This window comes from Cheilinus undulatus, linkage group 9, assembly GCF_018320785.1.
Source record: "Cheilinus undulatus linkage group 9, ASM1832078v1, whole genome shotgun sequence".
Lineage (NCBI taxonomy): Eukaryota > Metazoa > Chordata > Actinopteri > Labriformes > Labridae > Cheilinus > Cheilinus undulatus.
In genome coordinates, this window is record NC_054873.1 from 12,035,688 (window position 1) to 12,061,392 (window position 25,705).

General features: G+C 38.9%; 1 protein-coding gene across 8 annotated transcripts in view; it reads right to left on the reverse strand.

Annotated features, from left to right (window-relative positions):
* Nucleotides 1-25,705, reverse strand: part of LOC121515139 (suppressor of tumorigenicity 7 protein homolog) — an 84,634-nt gene that overhangs the window by 40,343 nt on the left and 18,586 nt on the right. For 5 of the 8 annotated variants that reach the window (XM_041795764.1, XM_041795760.1, XM_041795763.1 and 2 more), the window contains one exon: nt 23,457-23,492. The exons of 1 other annotated variant lie outside the window; for it this stretch is intronic. In XM_041795764.1, the coding sequence (XP_041651698.1) occupies nt 23,457-23,478 (22 nt within the window). In that variant the 5' untranslated portion in view covers nt 23,479-23,492. Of the gene's footprint in view, nt 1-23,456; nt 23,755-25,475 lie in introns of all 8 variants that reach the window. 2 more of the 8 variants (XM_041795762.1, XM_041795761.1) reach the window with 2 other exon arrangements.

Sequence of the window (25,705 nt, forward strand, 5' to 3'; positions counted from 1 at the left end):
CTGAAATTAGTTGTTTTTTGGAAAGAGGAACATGTACCTGGGGAAAATGTTCGGGGGATCACTAAAGCGGGGCACATCTTGTGCTTCACTTCACAAACAAGTAATTTACCTCACCACACCAGAGAGTCACAGAGAGAGAGAGGTGTGTCTATGTGCAAGGCACACAGCTGAAGTCACAACTTGAAGACTACTCACCCCTCGAGGGCTTCAAACTCAAGTTGGATGGATTCAAGATTTCATGAAGTCGCATAGTCTAAATTATGTTACATTCGAGTATCAGTTAGCTTAATAATTCCTCCCCTTTGGTTGCTCGAAGAGCCAACACATGTCCGCATTTATGTAGGGGTCTGATATGAGGCAGACAGACAGCAATGTATGGAGAGAAAAGAGGAGAGAACCGTTACAGTCAGGAGTAGGGATGCAACGATACCGATCCTGGTATCAGGTATCGGCCCGATCCAGGCCCTCAAAGCTGGATCAGGTATCGGTGGGAAAGGGCTGATCTGTGGTGCCGATCTAGGCAACCAGCTGTAAGCCTTTTTTACAAGGTTGTTTGCACTATTTCCTCACAGAATTGTCACTTTGTTTACAGTATGTGGTTAAAAACACTTGTGTAATACAGTTTTGTACTGGAATGTTACCTCTGATGCACTTTCTTTGTTTTTTGCTGCATTACCAGTCTACAGGGTATAAAAGTTTACAATTGAATAGTAATTTCTGTAAGTTCTGAAGCATTGTTTTTACCAAACTGCTGGTAAACATTTAAACACTTTATAGTTTAAATAAATATCAACTTCAGTAATATCTATGTATTCATTTTTTGCCTTTTACCCAAAACAATTACCAGTCTTATCTTACAGTAGGCCATGCAGGTTATTCTTTTAACACGGGTATCGGATCAATACCCAAAGCCCAGGTAATGGAATCGGTATTGGGACCAGAAAAGGTGGATCGGTGCATCCCTAGTCAGGAGTAGAACACAATGCAGCATCAAACTGCATGGACTGTTACAGACTGAGAGAGTAAAGAAAATTTAGGCAACAGGTTTACTTATAACTATTTAACTTTAATGTGACCTTCTTATTAAGTTACTATCACTCTGTGTTAGAGAGAACCAAAGGATTTCTTCATTAACATTAGAAACCTCAGTTAGGATGTGATTATACACGTGGATGTGTCTTAAAACGTTGGAAATATCTGACTGTTACACTGGTTATAATCATTTTATATCAGGGTTATCAAACCAATGGCTCCTGGGCCAAATGTGGCCCTTTTTCAATAAATTGAAGGTTATTTCTATTTATTTAGTAGGGGTGTAACGGTACAGAAAAATTTTGGTTCGGTAAATACCTCAGTTTTGAAGTCACGGTTCGGTACGTTTTCGGTACGGTGATTAAAGCAACTAAATAAAATGTAATTTTAATGATTAAATAAAATTGTATTAAAATAAACAGGCTGAATAAATTACATTTTTATCATCTATAATGCTGCAGCCTCATTTCAAAAGTTCTTCGATGATTAAAAATATTACTAAATAAATATATTTTTGAGTTACTAGGTTATTTTCATTGATATATTGACATATTTATACCCATTCTTTAAATATTAAAATTTCCCAGCCAACTTGAACGCATCATCATACTACCGTGCGTTAGCTTAAGTATGCTAATTAGCGTCTTTCCTGCCGATTTCAACACAGACTTCAGCACTGGATTACTTTTTTTAACCAATGAGACCTACTACAAAGTTTGGGAGAACTTTTCACAACCCATCTAGGCAGATAAAGAGGTTAGAGCTGTGTGAAATCTGAGGATAACTTTATCTAGGATGCAGCTGCAGAGTACCTCTCTCACTCCTCCGAGGCTGACATATGAAGGTAAAATTAATTTGATTCACAGAGCCAGAGCACCACTGTTATAATAAAAACGATCTTAAGGAATAAGAAATTTATATATGGCTTTGCTGTTCCTCCTCTTTACAGTGACATTCTTGTTTAAGTGGTGCTTTTTTAAATGCTTTGATTGGTCCGCTGGACGACATACTTTTAGCTACACAGCTGCTGAATAATGTCAGAGCTAATGTTGTTGTCTTTGTCCACTGTTGTATTTTACTGGGAAACAAAGTGCTCCTAAACATGACACTTTTATCTGGGAATATTTATGCTGTTGCTGGCATTTGCTGTGGTTGCCAGGACAGTGTGACAGTGAGTTGTTCTCTGGTTTCCTTCTGTGTATGAGCTTGGCTCCACATGTATTCGTTCGGTACACGTCTGTAACGTAACGAGAGGCCCGTACCGAATCGGTTTGGTAATAATGTGCTTAATCTAACTTTATATTGATTTTTACCCTTTCTGCATATACATTTAAAAAAAAATCCAATATAAGGTTCTATTTCAGTCACTACACTGGTGTCATTTTATGCATCAAAGGGGTAAATTACACGTGTACAGCAATTTAGAGGGAACAGCAAAACATTGCAATATTTCTTGTCTGTCACAATATAGCCAAAATAGAGCACAATATTAATTTTAGCCCATGTCTCCCAGCTGTACTTTCAAGCCAACAATCAAAGGTAGGCTATTCGATTTTGGTTTAATCCGATTCATAATGCCAACAAGTTTCGAGCTTATGATTTATTTGGCCTACAGCTACATAGTCCTACTTGTCTGTGTCTCTGCTCTGCATTCTGGCAGTCACTGTGAGTGGTGCAGGCAAGAGCAGAGGAGAGACACAGCAATGCATCCTCATCCCTGACTGATTTTTTCCCCATTCACCTTTAGTCTACAGGTGAATGCTGCTGCCATTACAGCTACACCGAAGCTCTAGGCAGACGCTCAAATACACAAGATTGATCTAGTAGTATTTCCTGCTATCAACTGCAACTCACCCTGGTTGTTATCTAGCTAGATCCGCTGACAGCAGAGACCTGCTGATTGTTTACTTAAGGCTCTTGCAGTGTGCCAAAGTCACAGCTGCTGAACATGGTGAGCTCCCATTTAATCAGTAGTTACACATCTCGATGTAGATGAATTATTATCTGTCTACATGTCACGTTCTGTTTCTTGTCTTTTGTCTGGGTTGCTGCTTTGTTTTTGTACTTGCTTCTGCACTTGTCAATGCACTTTGTAAACCCATGTTTTTAAAAGTGTTATACAAATAAAGTTATTATTTTTATTATTACTGCAGTGTTTCCCACAGGACCGGAATTTACATGGAGTTTGATTTTGATTTGAATATAAAACTTTCATTTAATGTCAAATGTAAACAAACACCAAATAAACCTAACATAAATACGTTTTTTTTTCTTTTTTTTTTTTAAGATTTATTTTTGGCCTTTTTGCCTTTATTAGATAGAACAGTGGATAGAGTCGGAAACAGGAAAGAGAGCGGGGAGAGACATGCAGGAAATGGTGCCACGGGCCGGATTTGAACCCGGGTCGCCTGTGTACATGGCGCGCACCTCAACCACTCGACCATCGGCGCGCCTTAACATAAATAAACTTAAATAAAAAATACAACAGCTTATTTAAATAAAAATAAAAAGTTGAATAAATAAAGTAGGTAACTTAAATCAAAAGGTGTGACAATTTTGTTTCTGCAGAGTTTGCATCCTTTCTTGAGGCGTTTTATTTTACAGGGCTTCCTAAAAAAAAAAAAAATCTATTGGATTTTTAATAAAATTGTATGCAGGAAGTAAAAATCAATATAAAGTCAAATTTGGCAGTTTTATTTTGAAATGGACTTTACTCAATCTTTTATTAATAAATCAAAAATACATAAATCACAAAATACTCGGCCTTTTACAGTGTATAGAAAGTCCTGAAATTTTTTCTGTGTTATGTTTACTATTGCTGATTATAAAATGATTATTTCCAGCGAGCAGGTGGCCTAGTGGTTAAAGGCGCTCCCCATGTGCGCCTGGGTTCAAATCTGGCCTGAGGCCCTTCACTGCATGTCTCTCCCCCACTCTTGAACCCTGTTTCCGACTCTATCCACTGTCCTCTTCTATCTAATGAAGGCACAAAAATGCCCCAAAATAAATCTAAAAATAAATAAATGAATAGAATGATTATTTCCCTCATTAAAGGTGAAGCAAACCTACACAAAACTCACCAATGCTGCATGCAGCCGATGGCCAAAACCCTGTAGTCTAGTCCTCCATTCAGGCTCACAGCTGTGATTATATTAGTCCATTATCTGTGCTGATCAACGCTGGACCAGTTTCTGACAATTTCATATCATGAGAGCATCTTTAGACCTTATTCAATAAACTCTCCTGTATGATCATGGGGGAAAAAGTTTGTCTGGAGGCAGGAACATTTTAACTACTAGTTGTCGGTGTTTTGAACTGTTAGGCTGAGATAAGGCTCCGTTGTTGTGGAGAAGTGGATCACATGTCTGCTGCTGGGCCAGCTTCTCTGACCTGTACGACTCTGGCTTGGAGTTTTCAGCAAAATGTTCGCACCCAGGCAAATCTTGTATTCTGGGTTAAGTGTCTTTATGAGATTTTTAAATCCTGGCTTTTCAACAACACTGGGCTCATGTCTTTAGCGGCGTGTTGTGTTACTGCCGCCGTTATCTCAGGGTCATCTTGTGGCGTATTTTAACGTATACCGTGTGAATTAGACCTCCTCCTTTTCAAAGTTGAACGACTGTTCAATGCTGCAGATCCAGTGCTGTTTCTCGTTGTCTGTCTTAAAAGGCATCTAACTAGCTGCTAACTCGCCACGCTGCTCTGTTTACCTTCCTGTCCCCTGCTTCTCTCGCTGCTGATATAAAAAACCCCCGGCTGTATGAGCAGGAGTTTCTGGATGGGCAGAGGAGAAAAAGACAGCTCTCTGCTGCATTCAGGGACAATGGGAGAAGTGAAACTCCAGCGAGAGTGGCAGCTCAGAACTTCCACATAATTTATACACAGATATTCACGATATAGTCAGTTTAACAACACGCTACATTCACAGAGTGAGGGGGAACAGGTAGCGCCAGTATCTATTTGTGGCAGGACTTATTTATTTGTGGCGGTCTGCCACAAATAAATGAATGTATGGGAAACACTGCACTGATAGAGCTGACTACACCTAAATTTGAATGTCCACAGAAATGGTTGATGACTTTAAAGTGACACAATAATAAGCAACAAGTTCATTTGTAAAGTTCATGAAGAAACATGTTGAACCATCTTTTTTTCCCTCTATTTTTCTTCCTCTCTTTTGTGTTAGTGTGTGAAGGTTACAGCTGCAGTCAAAGGGCTGACGCAGCATGTAATCTCTGAAATCTGAGTAAGGTTTTAAGCCCTAAATATTAAAAATAGCCTATAAAGTCATTTGATTTACATTTGAATTAACAGAAATAAAAAAGGCACTGCATTTATCAGGTCTAATTTCTGTCTTGTTTATAAATTTTAAATAAACAGTGTATATCACAGAAAGAAAAACTATCCCAATGAAAGTCTTTTCCAATATCAATCAGCCCTGTTTTCAGTTGTCACTGCTACTCTATTTACTTCTAATTTCACTGCCGACAAAAGAGAGAATATACTGAATTTACACCAGTGTTTTAAGTTTCTATCTTATTGTCATTGTAGTGACAAATAGGAAAACAACTTTGTCTTTTTTGGCTCCAGATTGAAAGAGGAGGCTTTAATTGATTGTATTGATTTGTGCTTGTTTAATTTGAGCCAGAAACAATATAATGTAGCTGTTCAGTGACATTTTTTTCTATGTTGTTTAATGCATGTTATCATTATCGAGTCTATTTTCTAATGCTTTTTAAATTAATTCAAAGGATGAATAAATTGTTTTTGTGAAGCCAAGTAAAAGTAGCCATTATCATAATTTCCTTTTCTGTCAATAGAGCAACTGGAAAATAGAGACTGTGAGGAGGGAAATGTATTCATGTTCTTTGTTTCTCTTCCAGGCTGATGAATAAAGCAGCAATCTGGCTGTATTCCTTTTAAACACAAACTAAGATGTTGTTAGGGAGGCTGCGATAGCTCACACAAGCTGTCAAACAACCTTTAACTTTTAATTCTTTTTTCCATGACCACAGAGAAGGAAAGTAAACAAAGAAAACAAACATCAATGAAAAATAAACACAAAGATTGAATGATGTTCCCTCTCACTACCCCAAGCCTAATCTTGCTTTGCTCAACAAGCCACAATGTAAACACAGATATCTGCCTCACACACAGATATAGAAGTGACACATAAAGAGGAAGACAGCACACACACAAAAACACACACACACACAGGCATTGGGCCTTCACCCATGCGCTGAGCAAACCGTCCACTTCATGAATATCAATACAGAATGTACAGGGCCACCTGCTGTACTCAATACAATGGCCATTTACAGGGGGAAAGAACAGAAACACAACAACCAGAGATTTCCTAACTACACACAGCAGCAAAGCAATTGAAGCAGCATCGCTTTACTCACCTTCCATTCCAATGAGACATCAGCTGGTTATAATACAAACACACGACCAAGGCCTTTAAAGTATACTATCTGATGCAAGGGCAGTCACAGTGAAATTCGGTCTGTATTATGTGCCTCCACTGGCTGTCCTCATCCATACAGAAATCTCAGCGGCAGTGAGCTGTCTCTCAAAGAGCACATAAATTAGTGGGGTGGACCTTGGTCTGGTTCCTTTCCTTTGATTGGCTGCTGTCTATAAGTAACAGCAGAGACAACACAATAGTAAGCTAGCTCTGTCATGCCCTCCTGCCTGTAACCCGGCAAAAAAATAAGTCGGGGGGTGGGGGGGGGGGTCTAGAGATATGAGCTCAGCCAATCAATAACCTGGATTTTAATGAAAGGGGGTGGGAGCAGGTGTGGTAACCATGACAACCTCTAAATGACCCTACAGCAGAACAGATGAAGAAGCCTCCTCAGTGCTGATTTAGAGATAGTCTCTCAGTCTTGTGATCATTGTGATGGAAATATTTTTTTCTTTTTCATTCAACCAGAGAGCCTTCAGAAGGATACAATCAGTCTGACAACCCTGCTGGCACACATTTAACCTCACATTTAGCCCAGTATCCCTTCTATTCCACAAGGCCAATGAGAAGCATTTCACCCGATGAAAACAGTCGTCCAACAGGAGATAGCAGTTTGCATAATCTTGTTTAATTTGATCTAAAATTAATAAACTTTAACATTTGTCCTTGCAGCAGGGAGCTTCCTTCTTTTATGCTGACAGTCATTTCAGATGACTATGAAAATAACTGCTGATGGATGGTGGCAGATAGAATCTGGCTTCAGTCCTATCGAAATTTATGTGGGATAAAGAAAACTATAATAGCTGTGCTGAACTTGGAAGCTTTTTGCTTGAACAGAGTTTATAGATTGATATCATTTAATTTTTCTCTTCTTCTGACATGACAGCCAGATCCAAGAAAATGGAAGATGGATTTATCGCCAGGACAGCTATGAATTTATCTGATTCACTGTTGTTGCTCCGCTTTCCATCTTGATTTTTTTAATTTAGATAAGGAATATTTGGAAAAAAAATTATATATATATATATATATATATATATATATCACACAACAATAAGCAAAAATACTAAAGCAGGTACTTAAAAGTTACTTGTATTTCAAAGTTCTTAGGGTCAGAGTAATTTAGAGTTAAGTGTGTCATTCAAGAGCTCTTCAGCTGCAGTCACTCTGTGAGGATACCAAATATGAAGTTAGCTCTAAGTGGATACAAAATTCCTCTTGATCCTTGATTAATTTCATGAGACCTTTTGGTCACAAGGCTCTTCTTTCATTTCTTTGTCTTTCATTCTTCTTTACTCACTTTGCTGAGATACTACAGACAGAGGAGAATGGAGAAGAGCCCAGTGAAATTAAATGCCTGACAAGGTTAGCTTCAGTTCTTTGTTAGCCTTTGAACATGATGATGACAAATGCGGTGATTTCCTTCTACAAGCCACTGAGGTGATTCAATTATCACTGCGTTTCCTTGAAGATCTACCAAGAAGAATGATGCATGCAGCAGCCTTCACAGACAGACATGAGCAACAGCATCGTTCACTACTGGGTGCTAATTCAAATCTAACCTTAAATTTACAGCACATTTAAGAATTAAAGAGGTGAAACCTAAGTGTTTAAGGAGAAAAAACAGCTAGGAAATGTGTCTAGTGATAAACATGTGAGATTATACCAGCATGTGCAAGTGAAGAGCGCTTAAAGCCAGGTGTTTACAGTCACAGCTCTGCTTGTTAGTAAAACATGGTCCAAAGCTAACCAAATTTGTTGCAAAACCTGAACATTTACCATAACTCATTTACTCTTGGATCCCTAAGCTATTTTTTAACCATTTTTCTCACCTGGACTTATTGCCTTGAAAAGCTTGTACAACATCAACCCCATGGTGCAGTCAAGATCTAAAGATCCTTTTTTTTGGGACAACATGGGCTTTAAGAATATGTATGCCACAGGAATGTCACTTAAATGTTCTTCGTCACCAAGCATTATGGAATACAATATGGCAGTTAGCATGTAAAGCTAGTGGCAGAAACTTTCGTAGAAATGGATTGAAAATGTAAAAAAGGAAAATTGGACTGGTGTGGATTTAATTTAAAATACCCTGGAAACTCAACCAAGTTCCAGGCTAGCTAGAAAGCTTTCATAATGACTATGAAGGCAAAGATAGTGTCATTGGAATGGCACATTTGCTGGCTTCAAGAGGAAAAAAAAAAGCAAGTGGCTACGATTTATGGCTCAAAAAGTATTTAACTTTTAATAACCTGCATCCTTCTTCTTGTATACCACTTCGTTGGTCTCAGAGGGTTAAAACAATGAAAAAAGTATGTAAATTCATTGTTGTACGCTTTTAAAAAAAGCCTTGTTGAAAACTTGCAACATACAAGTTCCTAATGCTCTTTGGAGACAGCCCAAAGAGTCTATAAAGGAAGACTATTGCAAACACTATTGATAAAACACTATTGGGCAGTCCTGTCTTTTAAAACCATCTGCACTCAAACTAGATAACACCACAGTCGCTGAGCACCAAGTGCACAATGACAGTTGTGAAGTACAGACCTATAGCTTGCAAGACATCCTACTAAGGATGCACTTATGTCTGTGATGGTTGTTTTTGTAAGATACAAGAGGTAGGTGTTAAATAAGCTTTAGCTTCAACCTACACCCTTTCGGTTACCTTGGAAATTCAGAAATTTAACTTTGATCTTGTAAATTGTTTTATTTGCTGCAAGTGAACCGAAATAAATTCCATTCATTCATTCATTCATTCATTTATTCATGGGACTTCAGGGACTAAACCAGTCGTCACTGCCTTGAAATTTTTCATTAGAATTAGTGGTTACCCAACACTCTTTTGGAAGTGCAAGTCTCAGATGGCCCAAATTTACTGGTTGCTATATCAGTTAGGAACAGTGTAAACCAGCAAAGCCCATGTGAGAATCTGATTTGTGTTTCAAAAGTTATTTTTATACCTTGGCTGTAAACCCAGCAGGAAACCCAGCAGGTGCCTGTCTGTCTTTCTGATGTGGTCAGGGGCTGTTTTGGGCTTTTATGTTGAAATATACATTTCATGTTTTTACGACTTTTACTGTGCAACACATCTGGGTTTTTTCAGATATTCTATATTATACAGATTGGATTGGGCTGGTACTAGGGGTGGGAATAACTAGTGGCCCCATGATACGATATTATCATGATATTTGGGTCACGATACAATATTATTGCGATTTAAAAAATTTGCAATACAGTGAGTATTGCGATACCATATATTGCGATATAGCGTGATCTATACCATTTTTTCAACAGTTTAGCTATTTTAGCATTAGTCTTGCCCTCATGTTTGTCGTACTTCTGTAGTATTTTATTTTCATGTTGTACTTCTTGCAAACCTCATGTCTATCTCATTCGTGCCCTGCTTGCATTCCTTATGTCCTCTTCCTGGTGCTGCCACGTTTGTTTTACTAACCTTCTCCTACTCTATGACTGTCACCTCTGCCAACCCAACTGGACAAACAATTGTACAAACACTTGATTTTATTTTTCCATTATCGTAAACTCCATTTCATGTTAGCAATTAATTTGAAAAAAATCGATATGATATATCACCAGACAAAATATTGCGATACTATGCTGTATCGATTTTTTTCCCCCACCCCCTAGTTGGTACATTATTTTTCTTGCTCCGATTCATCTGTTTTTTTATAGGTTATTCAATATTCACACTGTAGATCCTAGAGGTACTTTCAAATGCTAACCTATTTAATATTTGAGCATTTTATTACCTGATAACTGCACAGAAAATACAGACTGTCAAACTGAATGCTCTGTATGTTGAGTTTCGTAGAAGCTTTTCAGATACTCTCACACAAATTTAACAATGTCAATAACAAGTGGTTTAAGCATGCTGAGACTGAATGACCTCACCACCCCGGTTCTAGCCAAACCTAAGATCATTAAAACTCCAGAGTCTCAGTTCTGTTACTGTTGGCGTGAGCTGTCGGCCGCTGAAGTTATGGATGGCAGCAGCAAATGGCCTGGGAGCTGTTCCTGTTTGCTGAGTACTTTCACAACCAGCCTTAGATCCATATATGGAGATTTTGAGTGCCAGTAAGATGATGATGTATAAATGTTTCCGGATTTTTCTATTAAATAGCTGTGGTCTTTTGGGGAAAATAATCACTTATAAGGACCTTTTCTGAAGACCAAGTTGTTAAGTTATACTTATTGCATTCTTAATCTGAAAGATTATCTCAAAGAAGCTACATAAATATCTGCATAATCACTTTCCAAAGTCCAAAAAGTTGAAACATCTGTGATAGAGCCTGGGACCCAGTGAGGAAAGCTTTTGTATTTGCTGTAATACCAGAAATCTAACTCAGTGTTGAGTTAATTCTGCAGGCTAAAATCTTAAGCAGCACATTATTAGAGAAGCATTTTCCATTACTCTGCATTGGCTGGACTGGCATCGAGGGTAAGTGAGCAATCGACTGTTTCCCAACCCATTGAGGTGAGGTTTTTTTTAATAGATGCTGCTTGGCTTGTGAGTCTGATTATACACCCATGGAGTCTATAAATAACCAATTAACTGAAGAAAACTGAACAGTCAGCAGGTTAGATGTCCTTTTGGGGTCTTCAGTTCTGAGCCCTGGCACATGCAGACAATGACAAACGTGTTTCTAACAATGATGCTAATGATGGCCAATTGCTGAAATGTGATTGTCATGGTCTGTATGCTGCCAGTGCCCAGAATTAAAGACTTTAGAAGCATGCTTTCACACACTGACTGTTAAGCTTTTCCAGAAGTCTTTTTTGCCGTGCACCTGAGACATTTTTCTTTATTCAAGAGTGCTCTTTTTCCTATGTTTTGAACAATACAAGATCAATACTGCATCTAACAATTTGCACATGTCGTCACGCACACATGGAACCGTTCCCTGTTGGGCAACAAAGACCATTATGGCTAAAGCATAACTTGATAATCTCTCCAACTTTTACAAGGGTTATTAGATACTTTAAAGGGGACATATTTTACCCCTTTTAAGACAAGTTTATATTGTTCTCAGAGGTCTCCAAAACATGCCTGGGAAGACTGTTGCTGGAAAAACACTATAGTATAGGATTTTTGCGTGTCTAAAAACCCCTCTGTTCCAGCCTTTCTCAGAAAGAGCTGTTTCTGTGGTTTAAAATGTTAATGAGCTGTCTGACTGCGCCCCTGACCACAACCCTCTTAGGAAATGGATGTGGCACTCCTGATGTTACAATGTTACAGACATGTTTAAGGACCTGACTGGGATTCGAACCATCAATCTCCCAGATCAAAGTCAGCAGGTATCTGGCTATCCAGCATCTCAGCTGGCAGGTAAGAGGAAGATCAGGAGAGGAGGGTGGAACTTTCTTCCAAGCAGGGAGGGCCAACCAAACCTGGGGGCGGGTGCTTACTCCCCCACATGAGGTCATGAGGGTAAATCTGAGAACGGCTTGTTTCAGCACACATTTTCTGAAAGGTGGAGAAAGAAAGGGTGGAAGGAAATGGATTTTTCTGGTATTTGAGGAGATTGTGGACAGGCTAGGGGCACATATTTTTGTTAGAAAAGCCTGAATGTGAAAAGAGAAAAAGATCCCATACAGGTGGATCACGTTTATAGCAGATTTATAATGGTTAAGGATACACTGTACCTACATACATACATTTATTTATGTCAATACTAGTGCTGCCAGGTAATTAAAAATGAATTTAATTAATTAAAGATGTTGCAATTAATTAATCACAATAAAGTGCATATATAGATAATATGAGCAGGAATGCATTACAGATAGATTTACTGTATAATCATGTTTTTAATTGGTTATATATTTTAATTAATGTATATAAGATCCAGGGTTTCCGCTACATGTAATTGATAGTGGCGCACTGCCACTCCAAAATAAAAGCCGCCATGCCTTCAGAATTATGATTTTTTTTTTTTTTTTCAGATGTTAAAAATGTAAAGTACATTGTATGAATGGATCCATATAAACATACAGTCTATATCTGTGCACATTTATGAACCATAATAAGAGTTTGAAATTGGAATCATGAAATGTGACACTACTCTGTAACTTAATTTTGAAAAATCTCAACTTCCTTTTTTTTGTCACACACAGACAGCTGATAAAATTTAATTTAGTTTAGTTTAGTACTTGCCTGATTATAATCCGATAATTATTGGTAAAACTTTGTAGATATATTCATCATCAACCATGTCTTATGATGGAGATGAGATGCTAGCGATCTAAAAATTGCTTGTTGTCGCAAAAACAATGAGGGGGATTAGGCAAGCCCTCCCCCACAGTTTCAAAAAATCCTGGAGGAAACCCTGAGATCATTTGTAGCCAGTATGTCACTCTCGTCTTCACATTATCAACCATGAATTTACAATTTATTGTGTCTAATCTGTTACTGTACTGACACTTGGCATCCTCCTTATCCTCAAACAGACACTCACCGTTTGTAGGTCTACCTATGCTCTAGGTCTGATTGGCTCTCTGCCGCCTGTTTTTGTCTTGCTGTCACGTTTGGCATTTTGTTTGATTCTCAAAGTTTCATTGTTAATCCTCATGAAAAAGTTTTCACTAAGGCTAGCACATGCAGGAAGCACCTTGCTAGTGACGTCATGAAAGTTTGTAATGAAAGAACATGCTTCTGAGCGGCATCAGACCTTATTATGGGGTTTTAAAGCAGTAGCACAGGAGTAAACTTTAAAATAGGGAAGTCTCTACATTGGTAGAAGAATTCAGCATTATTGAATGTTGTATATCAGCATGAGTCTGAATGCAAATGAGTGCTGTTGTCTGTGTGTGTTGGTTTGTGTGCATGTGCTCTGGAGGAGCGCTCACAAACACAGGTAGGAGGAGGAGAGATAGAGACTATAGGTTGTCTTATTAATCAATCCTGGATGGATTGAGTCATTTAGATGTATGAAATAAGCAATTACCTTAAGACCTTGACCTGCATGGCTTGTTCATTTATCCAGTTTACAACTCTAAGGTGGAAAAATGTAGAAACAGTGGCGTATGATGTCAGTGCAATTTAATTCATCTAAATTAACGTGTTGTTTCAACAGCAAGTTCAACACACAAGTTACTTTCTATAATTTTATGGCTCTGGTCAGAGTGGCACCTTTAAACAAAGTAAAGGTGCATTTGTACAGTATTTATGTATCTCCATGCACACAGAGCTAACAAGCTTTATGAAGAGATGTTTTCGGCTTCAACATCTGCTGGGTGATGATCTAAGGGTCTGAAGTTATGATGCATAATAACAGTGCCCCTTCAGTCCTTACTGAAGATCCTTCATCTCAGATAAGCCTGATTTTTGGCTTGCACGAGTAAACTCTCAGCCATTGTATGAGCTCCTGAGACAAAAATAGCAGAAGTCAGCAGTTACCACAGAAACCTGATCACTCTGCCGCTTTTGCTGATCTTAAGGGGTTACCATGGCAACAGAGGCACGCTGGCTGCCGTCAGGGTCCTGTTTGGCTTTCAATAAAGGCTCATTTTTCAAAAGCTTATTGGGCTCATGAACACCAACAGTGAAACAAACAAAAAAAACACACACCCACAACCTGGGGATCCCTCAGCATGACAGCACTAAGTTCATCAGTGGAGGATAATTTAGAGATTGTGTGATTGGGTCAGTCAATAAACAAACTACCCAGCTTAAAATAACGAAACACAGTATTCTGACTAAGTCTGAGAGATAAAACTGATGCCTACTTCAGACCTTAAGAGTTGTTAAATATAAACTAATTTCAAACCCAGTTTTCATCAAACACAAAAGTAATTTCATCACATACTAATTTTCTTCTCTCTTATGACTGCATGCATGCAAGGAAATGAGCAGAAAGGATTCTTGTTCACTTGTGCCTGGGGCAGCACAACCTCACATGATCAAGTATGATTTCACATGCTGAAGCAAATGTAAACAAAACAGTGACCAACAACAGCACAACCTGCTGCAGTGATGCTTAACAGAGAGGGAGAGAGAAAACGTACTTTAAGGCTAAATGGGTCTGAATGAGAAAATATTTAGAAAGAATAATCCACACAGGTCTTTCCTCTGTTCAGGGAGACTGAAGGTGAGATTGCCATGGAGTTTTCTGTCAACAGTAGTTTGCTAAATGAATGTTAGCCACAAAGCTTTACTGTTTATCTTCCTCCTTCTCTGTGTCTTTGGCTGCTATGGTCCAGCTCAGTAAACACTTCTGAAACTCACAATTTAAAATCCTGAATATTAAATCTGTTTGATATTATCAGGACAGCCCAATGTGTGTGAGAGACTTGTCTGTTATTATTTCATTAGCAGGTAGTCAAGGCCAAACATCTGAACAGATCAAGGACAAAGACCAGACTCCTCTTCTGACTGTCAGGGAGCAAAACAGCCCAAATCTCTTGTAGTCAGAGCCCTGTCCAACATATGACCTTTAGCACCCTCCCACAATCAGAACATGTGTCTATTTGCCCATTACACTGCCCTTAGCTCATCCCTAACAATGGGCTTACTGTCGCTGATCTAATATTAATCTTACACAGGAATATCCTGCTACACAGAGACTGTCCTGCTCAGAGTCAGTGATGAGCTTCAGTCTATTTTAAGCTGAGAACATCCAAGCAGACTGTCAAAAGCCTCATCGGTAATAAAAGTGCATTGTATTGCACATATAACAGTGCATATTACAGATCATTAAAGCCCCAAGCTGTCAATATGCTCACACCAGATCATCAGGAAATAATGGTTTCACATGATGTAACTGATATAATCCTGCCGAGGACAGGAGCGGTACAGTAATCACACATAGTCACGCAAACAGATCAGCATTAATAATATGTATGTCAATGCAACAAGGTTATAGATGAATATGGACTTCAACTGCCCTGCCCTCACAGTAAATGCTGCAAATGTAGAAAATATGCTTGATTTTTTTGGATTCAAGAGAAACATGAAGCAAATATCAATGACAATATCAGGAGCGAAGCATTGAAAATAGTGTTTGATTTCAACATATAGTGCAGGCTTAAGATAAAAACAGAATCTTAGTCTAATATTTTAAGCTATGATTTTATGATTGGAATTTTAATTGCCCATATTCAAGACTAACTCATTTCATTCCTTTAGAATATTTTTTTTCACATTGCAATATACATTATATATACATCAAAGAAAGGAGAGATGCAATGCCACTTTTTTAATCATTCTTCAGCCTAGGGCTGGGTGATGTATCGAGTTTAGTCGATGTATCACAGCTTTTACCATGCACGGTGTATAAAACGACTATATTGCAAACATCGAGTATAAATTATGTGGAAGTTTTCAGCCGTTGATGTGCATTTCTCGCTGGAGTTTTGCTTCTCCCATTGTCCCTGAATGCATCTCTCACACCAAAGAGGTCACCCTCCACCCATCCAGAAAACTCTCCTTCCCACATGCGCGTTTTTGTATTAGCGTAGAGAGAAGCGAGGGACAAGAAGGTAAACATGGCAGTGTGGCAACTCAGCGGAGAGTTAGCTGCAATCAAAGACAGACAACGAGAAACAGCGCTGGGTCTGTCATCCAGCAGTTGTTCAACTTTGAAAAAGAAGAGATCAAACTAAAGCGTTAAAATACGCCGCAAGATGACGGCGAGATAACGGCTGCAGTAACATAACACGTCGCTAAAGGCATGAGCCCAGTGTTGTTGAAAAGCCAGGATTTTAAAATTCTCATAAAGACACTCCACCCAGAATACGAGATTTGCCTGGGTGCAAACATTTTGCTGAAAAGTCGTACATGTCAGAGAGAAGACGGCCCAGCAGCGGTCAAATGTGATCCACTTCTCCACAACTACGGCGCCTTATCTCAGCCTCAGTTAAAAACACCGACAACGCAGAGTTAAAATGTTCCTGCCTCCAAATGAGCTTTTAATCCCCCATGATCACACAGGAGAGCTTCTTGAATAAAGTCTAAAGATGCTCTCATGCCATGAATTTGTCAGAAACTGCTCCAGCGTTCATCAGCCAGATAACAGACTAATGTAATCAAAACCCTGAGCATGAATGGTGGACTAGAATGCAGGGTTTTGTCCATCAGCTGCATGAGTTTTGTGAAGGTTTGCTTCACCCTTAATGAGGAAAATAATCATTTTATAATCAGCAATAGTAAGCATAACACAGAAAACATATCAGGACTTTCCATACACTGTAAAAGACCGAGCATTTCGTGATTTATGTGCTTTTTAATTAATTAGTAAAAGACTGAATGAAGTCCATTTCAAAATAAAATAGCTAAATTTGACCTTATATTGATTTTCACCCTTTCTGCATAAAATCCAATGGAACAGTCTATTTTAATCACCAAACTAGAGTCAATTAAACATTACACAGCTGCTTAGAGGACATTTCAAAATATCGCGATATATATCATGTATCCAGATATAGTAAAAATATATCGGGATATCAATTTTAGGAAATATCAGCCTGTTCTAATTCAGCTCTAATATGGACTTAGAAGAGCAAAAGAATAAAGAGTTCTTCAGCTGTATGAGGCAAGGCTGCAGCAGAGAAGTGGTCCATAGCTGTACTGTCACATGAGCATTAGAGGGGAGCAAAACTGGAGAGCAAAGTTTTATAGCAGGGCAGTAACCTCAAATTGTTAGCCCTGTACTTTTATTTACTTTACTACAGCCAGGCCATCTCATCCCACTGTTATATGACCGTCCTTTACTGCTCGCAGTCCTTCCTACTTGTGGTCCTGTCATCACTTCATTGATGCCTGTCTATTCAAAAAGTTCAAAACACTTTAGAAGTAGGTCACGCAGTCTGATATTGTATTAAACTCTTCTACAAGACTGACTAGTGTATATTCAACAAACATACAAACAGTGCAGAAGTTTAAAGAAAGGTGAGGTTCACCAAGACGACTGTGTTTCAAACTGTTAGCAAGCTTCCCCCATTTTAGTAACAATAAACATTGAGCAAATACAAATTCAGAGGCAAGATTCTTGCAATGATATCAAATAGCACAGACAAACTTTAACATCAACAAGTGCCCCAGAGAAAAGGCTCCGTCTTTCATTTAATCATGACTACTGACAAGAGCATCTATCTGTGGTAAATCCTGAGTTGGACCAAAGTTTGTCCAACAGGTGACTTCTTCTGCCCAGTTATTAATGGATACAACAGATAAGCATCTGCAACTGGCATTGGTTCACACAACGTTGTTTGCATACAGACAGCATGTCAGCATGGCTGATATTGATCAATACCAAAGTCAAATTGATGCACCAGTACATCACTTGTAACTTAATTTTTCACAACAACACAAAGGACATTGGGAAGAACTAGAGCCCTCAGTTGTTTTAACAGTTGTGAAAGACTGTCATACCGTGTGACATGTCAACTGCTAAGCTTCTCATATTTATGAGCAGCAAAGTCCGGAGGGAATGCTGACAGGAAGGCAGCAGTCATTAACTGAAGCTACAGCAGCAGTTGGTGGTGGGAGGCTTCATTACAGTTCTAAAAGAGCATTTGACAGTGATGCCCGTGTTTATAAAAAAAATTAAAGGCAATTACTTTAATCAACACATAAATCTTTCTGAAGCTATTTGATATACAAATTTAACTGTTGAACCACACGCAAACCTACTTTTAACTATGAGAAATCTGTACATGAGTGAACACTGACATAGTTTCACTCACTTCTCAGAGAACAAAGACAATCTTCATAAGTCAATCAAGGCAAGAATAACATAGTAGTCATGTTTTTCTTCTCTGTGTGGATGAGATTTAGCTGTTTCTAACCAAGCAAGAACCATTTTGTATACAATGTTTCTCCACTCACAACTTGATCAGGATAGGTGCAGATGTAATGTAGTTGTTAAATATGCTAATTAGCCTGTGGGAAAACAAACAAACAAATAAGACAACATCATTTCAAATATGTACCAGATGGTTAAATAATTCCTCCATAAGTGATCAGGTTGCTTTAAATATGCCTTATACCTAAAAATCCAATAAACGTGAAAATGTCTGATTAAGATTCCTTTGTCAGAAGTTTAAAAGGTTTTCGATCCAATTATCTGTTACAGCTGTAGTCAGCGGGCAGATGCTTGGATACCACTGCACTTATGGTGGCCACTGCAAGATAGGAGCACCCACAAAATGGCTGTTGGAGAGCAATTCATGAGCAATTGATATCTTATAAAATCAAATTGTGGTCAAAAAATTAACACGGACCAAACTACAAGTTAATTCCAGCATTGTACCACATGACTGGAGAGGTAACCTAACACGACCTGTCCAGTGAAGAATCTGAGAACTTCTTAAACTGATAACAAACACAGCGCTATATCATTGCCTGTCCCTGGAGTTCAAATCAATAACAATAAGATCTCTAAGACAACTTGACATCAAACCATCAATAACCACAAGGCTGCTGCACTGATTGAACAAGCTGAGGAGCATTTAATTTAGGAGCAAGTCACTGGATTGAATCTGTCCTGAAGTTTATGCAATAACTTACTTACTTCCGCCCTCTCTCACTTTCTGTCACTGTTGGCTGTGTACTAATGATAAAGTTTAAATGACTTTAAGAGAAAAAAAAATCAATAACCCTTCAGGTAGGAATGAAATCTTGTACCACACAGGAAACTGCAAGCACTGACCCCTGTTTGGACAGAGTGCAAACTTATTGTACAGCCTTTGAATCATCCTTTTTACCATAGACCAATATATTAAATATCAGTTAAAGGAAAGGAAGTGTGATTGGACCCAGAAACTGTTAATCCAAACCTATGTTGAGATTGTTTTTTGGGGAAAGAGATAGGGGCAGGGAGGTGAAAGTGGATGAGGTCAAATGTCTCTGTAATGCATGGAGAAAATTACATTCATGCAGAAGTGTGTAAAGTGGTTGATATTACTGCATACAAAGTTGTTAGTGAGATTCAGATGATCATGCTAAAAAATGGCTGTCCCAGTACAAAAAAATTAAAAGGCAAAGCTCCAGAAAGACCTTTAGTTGAAGTCTGATTTTGGAAAGTCTGCTCAATCACTTGAATTTCAAGAAGAATTTTATAAGGGCAAAGGGCAAAGTCAAAATTCCTGGTGCTGCAGTTTTTAAAGAAAGGTATAATATGGGACAAAACACTGTGTGTAAAAAGAAGTGAATTGATGCAAAGTAACCTTGGACTTAAATATCTGTCAGGACTATCAAGTTAAATAAAAATTGAGCAAAAAAATGTAATAGGTTCTTTGCTCTCATAAATCTAAAACAAATCATAAAAAATTCAAAAGGTACAGTTTGTACTATTCTGCCATTCGTGGATGTGTTTTGAAACACCACTTACATGCATTGAATGCAAGGTGTTAGAAGAACACACATGAAAATTACCCTAAATTATGCACCCATAAACTTTTAATAGTATCACACATGGTGGAATATCAATAAATTACCACATGGTGGTATATTAATAAATTAAAGCATAGTGTTATCAATAATTAACAGCATAATGGTATATTAATAATCAAGGCATGGTGGTATATCAATGTAATTTTATGAGAGCATGATCTAGTATGAGACTCCTATTTTCAAACACAAGAGTAACAAATGTTTCTGAACATTTGCTGTGTTTTGTCTGTTGCTGCCTTCTAGAGGATGGCCATGTTGATGGTTAACACACATTTTTATGAAACACAGAATATGGACAAAGCTAATATTGTTTCATAAAGAAATTTGGCTCTTTGGTGGATCTTCACTGACCCATGCTGTCGAACACAGCAGAGAGGTGATTGAGGCTGCTGGGCTTTATTCTCCAGTGACAGTTTGGCAACAGACCAATCAGAGTCATTACACGAATGTCTCAAAATGAAAGTAAGTAAGATAAGTTAAAAAAGCTGAGATTTAAGGCAACACGTAAAAGCTTTTACATTTTAGCTGGTTGTGATTTTTTATTCAAAGTCTGTTAATGTAAAGTTCTGATAACTATATTTAAGTCTCACAGCAATGTGACAAAATTACTAGATGGATCAATATGACTCAGATGACTGGGAGAAGACCTAATGTTATGATTGAGGTAAGAGTCAAAAGATCATTTGAAATCCCAAAGTAATTCTTTGTTGCTGGCCCATAGAAATGGACGGCAAATGTCATGTTTTAATATGTTTTGTTCTTTGGAATAACCTTTAACATGAGCTCTATTTTATAGGACAACTTCTCAGTCTTAGACTTCTGCAGTGTGTTCAAGTTCATTTTCCACAGCAGTGTTTGCTGATACAGTTTGCAGCTTAGAAATAAACATGGACCGAGATTGTTTCCTAGCAAAGCAATTCCAATGAAATTGCCTGTAAAAGGGGTTCAACTAACCTCTGAGTGTATCAACAAATGCTGGTGAGTTTATGAGCAGAACCTAAAGACCTGAATGAGCATTTATAGTTTACAAAGCTTTTTCGCTACTCAAGACAACAACCCTGTGTCCACTGTCTGAGAACTCTCAGAAAGATGCAATTTATCTGCACACAGTGCTAATCCAGTAAAACACAAAATTGTTGAATACACAAAGGTACAACTTTTTATCATTTTCTGCTCAGCATAGTTCCAAAAGACACTTCAGAACTTAAAAGCCAGGGCTGATGAACTAAATGTTGAACTTAAGATCAACTTCATTGGACAGTCGCAGGATGGAGTGAGAAATGGCAGATGAGCACAGCAAAGAGCATGCAGCACTGGGCAATCCAGGTAGAGAGAGGCATACAAAGTGGCACAAAATATGTTCTTTTCCAATTATTTCACAGCAGTTACACTCTAAAGGACTTAATAACAACACACCTTCAACTAGACACAAAGATGCAAGCTGTTTGTGTTGAAGTGGCGCCGCTGACTGTGACTGCTCTACCCTCCTTTACAGCATCAGCTCCTGCTGCCTGTTTAATCCACCAGTCGGCAAATGCATTGTATTAAGTCCCTTTATCATCTCATTAAAATGTTTATGTTAGTGTTAACGTTACAAATGAATGGAAAGCAGAGGAGAGAAAAGGCAATGTCTTCAGCTCCTTAAGCCCCAACCTGTGGACTTTTTTTCACTGCACCTCAATAATAAACGCTGCATGCTGTCTGATTTATGCTTGTAAATTACACAGCCCAGGCTGGAACAAGGAAGTCCTGTTTAAATTTACTGTCATAAATTTGGACACAAAAACAAAAACCTTTGGTCTACCAAGTTTGTCTTTGGTTGACTATAAGCCTAGAAATGATCTTAATAGCAAAAAATAATGTGTGTTGGTCACAAACTATTTTGCTGTGCATGTTTGTCTTTATTTACTTTTTCCTGTCCACCCCATGAGAACTACTTTGTACATGGCCTTATCTCAAATAAGGTTAGGCTGATGTTACCTAGAATTTTCAGACTATTTAAAAAAAATTAAAACAACTTTTACTCACAGTTTGACATTTATTATTGCTATTATCAAGCTATGCTTGCACTGCAACCTAAGTGCAGCATAACTACAACTAATTCAACATACCTTTTATACCTATATCAAAATTCACATAGAAAAATGAAGAAATTATAAAGCACCTGCAAACATTTGAGAACAGTTTAAAGAAATCAGGCTTGCCTGTAGGCACAACACCAAAACACTTGAAAACAATATTAAAACAATTAGAAATTATACACTAGCAGACATAAACCCATAAAGATCTGACTCTACTCTATAGCTTTTTGCTGTAATTAACAAATCAGAAAAAACAGAAACAACACAATCATAACATTTAATCTAAAGAAAGGCTCTGCATATAAAAATGTCACTAGAAATGTATGCTTGATATATGAATGTCCTTTAAAATCTAAAAACAGACCCAGCAAGCTGAAGACACAGAGGACAAGCTGCTGTCAAACTGACAAAGTGAAAAGCATTATCTCTGACCCTCAAACGACCTCCATATTTGGCAAGAACTCAGTCTCACATGACAAGGACGGGACAACCTCAGACAAGCTTCAGTGAGATGTTCGATGTGATCTGCACCAGGCTATAGTGCCTCCAAAACTGTGTCCACTCAGCTATACATTTCATTACAAAAGACAAGTTCTCAGAGAAGTGTTGCATGACAGCATTCCATCACTGTAACAGAAAGGATGCTAAATCACACACCAAGTCTGTGCACACCAGCTTTGATGCAACATTAGAAAATAAGTTACTTTTAGCTTTGACTGTGCAGCAATGACATCTCTGGCTTCCTTGAGCACTGAAAATGTAGTGTAGTGAGGCATTCTGGTATTGATCAAAGTGAACGGATTTTCTACTTTTGGAGGGTGGGGTGGAAGGAATGAAGGAGATTTGTCTGGACACATACGCCCCCGTCAGATCAACATTACAACTCTTCTGAAGGAGGTTAAGCACTGCACAGTGCCCCAAAAAACCCACACGTGCACAGATAGAGGTGTTCCTGTGTTAGCTTTGCTAGCATGAGTGGCTGGAGGAGCTACACTCACACCTTACTGCAATCTGACTGATTCAAAGAAAGAAGACAGGGGGTGGCTGATGCTTCTGGAAACTCTGGCGAAAGCATCCATCTTCTGGCACGCAAACATGCAGAAAGACACAACATCCAAGAAGCACGCCACTGCATTCAAGCTTCTTGAAATGCATACATACATACTACAAATGATGGCAAAAAAGAAAAACATGCACTGTAAGGCTAAAAGCAAGAGGGTGCAAGGCAGACAGTGGGCTCGGCGTGACGAGCTAGCTTGTATTGCCGTCCCTCCATGCTAAAATGGTAGATCCCAGAATTCTCCCCGTGCAATCTGCCACCAGCGACCATGGAGGCAAAACAGGAAGAGAAGAGGAGGGATGCAGGAACAGGGTAAACATTTCCCTTCCCCTCTCTTTTTGATAATAGCACACAAACATAAAAAAGATACATAGACAAATGTAGAGGTGGCGGGAGGATGTTACTTACATGAGGACTCTGTGCCGAACATGGCTGGGCCGGGAGCTGTGATGGAGAGGAGGAGGAGGAGGAGGAGGAGGAGGAGGAGGAGAAGGAGGAAAGAGAGAGGAAAGAGAAAGGGGAGGGTGAAGGGGAGAGAGAGAGGGAGAGAGAGAGAAGGGAGGTTGATGAGCAGGCAGCTACACAGCGGGGGTCATCAAAGCAACACAATGCAGCCAGCCGGCCGTCGCTGCCTTCCAGACGGCCAGATGCCCCAGCTCCGCTATCTGCCGTTGCTTTATAAAGCCCTCGTCCACACACAAACAGTCTGTCCGCAAGAGAAAAAGAGGCTGGGTTGAGGATTACATCAATAAATAAATAAGTATGAATCCTTCAGAGCCGATGCAAATTGTGGTTAAAATCCAGACTGAGATGTGCTTGTGCTAGCTATCATCGCATCTCTCCTCTTTCTGCAGTCTATATCCTACTTCTCATCCTCTCCCCTCCGTCACTCTCTCACATCTCATTCCAGTGTGGGATTTACTAACACAGGGAGAGAGAGAGAGAGAGAGAGAGAGAGAGGAGAGAAAGGGGGAGGTTTCCAGGGGAGAGGAGGGAGACGGGGGGAGTGAAAAACTAAAAATCTGGTGAAGAGCTGCTGCTGCCGCCGCTGCTGCAGCCGCTGTAAGACAATAGCTATGCAAACAGAGAGTGACGTCAGAACGGAGGGGGGAGAGACTGCTGTAAAAAGACTGACTGACTAGATGGAGGGAGAGATGCAATGAGGGAAAAAGAAGCAAGGAGGAAGAAGAAAAATGGAGGGGAAGATGGAGAAAGGGAAGAGATTGAAGAGGAGAAAAAAATATTAAGGGAAAGAATGAAGAGATGTTAGACAAGAATAGAGGAGGATCTGTGAGGGATGGAAGGAGGAGGTGATAGCAAAAGTGACAAAATTGAAAGAAAAAGAGGGAGGGCAAGATGGAGAGGAGGAGGGGAGACAGATAAAGAGATACAGAGGAGGAGGGCAGGCCGGGCTGAGGAGGGGGGCTCTGACTGGAGAAAAAGAGAAGGAAGCAAGCCAATCAGAGTGGCTCGTCTACATGGAGCTGAGATACAACGGGACACACACACTGGAAGGAGTGAGGGGGGGCTGCAGTCTGTCTGTTCGACAAATTGAGACAAGTATGCAGCAGACAGAAGGCTGGAGACTGCTGTGTGTTAAACTGCTGTTAACGCACATGCACAAACATACACACATCAGGTCGCTGATTAACTTTTTATGTTGTGATCATAATATCATTGATCAAAAAGGCATAAACCAGTAAAAATATCAACCATAAACTGTTATTAATCTATAGCAATTATTAAATCACAAAACTTAAGTACATTTTTTCTAGTGCTTGTAAAAAATTAAGATGCTATTGCTTGGAGAATTGTTGAACTGATAAGAAAAACCTGCCCTAGTTTGCAACCTTCCCCTGTTTTAACAGCTAATCATATAAACAAAATGAATCTAATGTACTGCGGTGAATTTGAATATTTTTCCTTCAAGTGATGCATACAGAATTTTACAAACGGCTATTTTCTGAGTTTTCTATTCTCACCTCCTATCACTAAGTTATGGACTGAAATCCAGGATTTTTCTACAACCTTCATATCAATCAGTTAGGTTTCCATGCAGTCATAAAAAGTTGATTTATTATGTTCAGATAAGAGCAAATGCTGGTTATGCACTTCTCTGTGTACTATTTTAGTCTGGGTAAAGGACTTTTAAATAAATGCAACAAATAATATTAGGTTCACTTTCTCAAAGTCAGACTAAGTCACCCAGATAACATGGACCCAAATTGGATGAGACATTCTGCAATAGTGCAAGCTCCAGACATGACTCCAAAAGTGGAACAGCACTAACCATTGTAGAAGGTGCATTGTTGTCTTTCTTTGGTTACTGCCATAAGCTATAGGGGGATAGGGCGTATTGTATGCTAAAATAATACACCCTAATAATAATAAAACTGTGGTTGTACATGTTTTTACCATTCAACATACCATGAATATCTAGAATATACAGTAGTTCATCTTGGTATATGGGCCACAGTCTGTCTTTTTGAATCTTCCAGGGGAGAAAAGGGTCCAGGGAGACAATTTCTAATTTAATTTGTTCAGCAAAGTCCACAACGTGCAGTTTCTGTGCAGCTGCGCAGTGTCTTTTAGTGTCATCAGTTTACACACATGCCAGCTATGGTGTTCTCTGCCAGTCATTTGTTGTCCTCACTGAC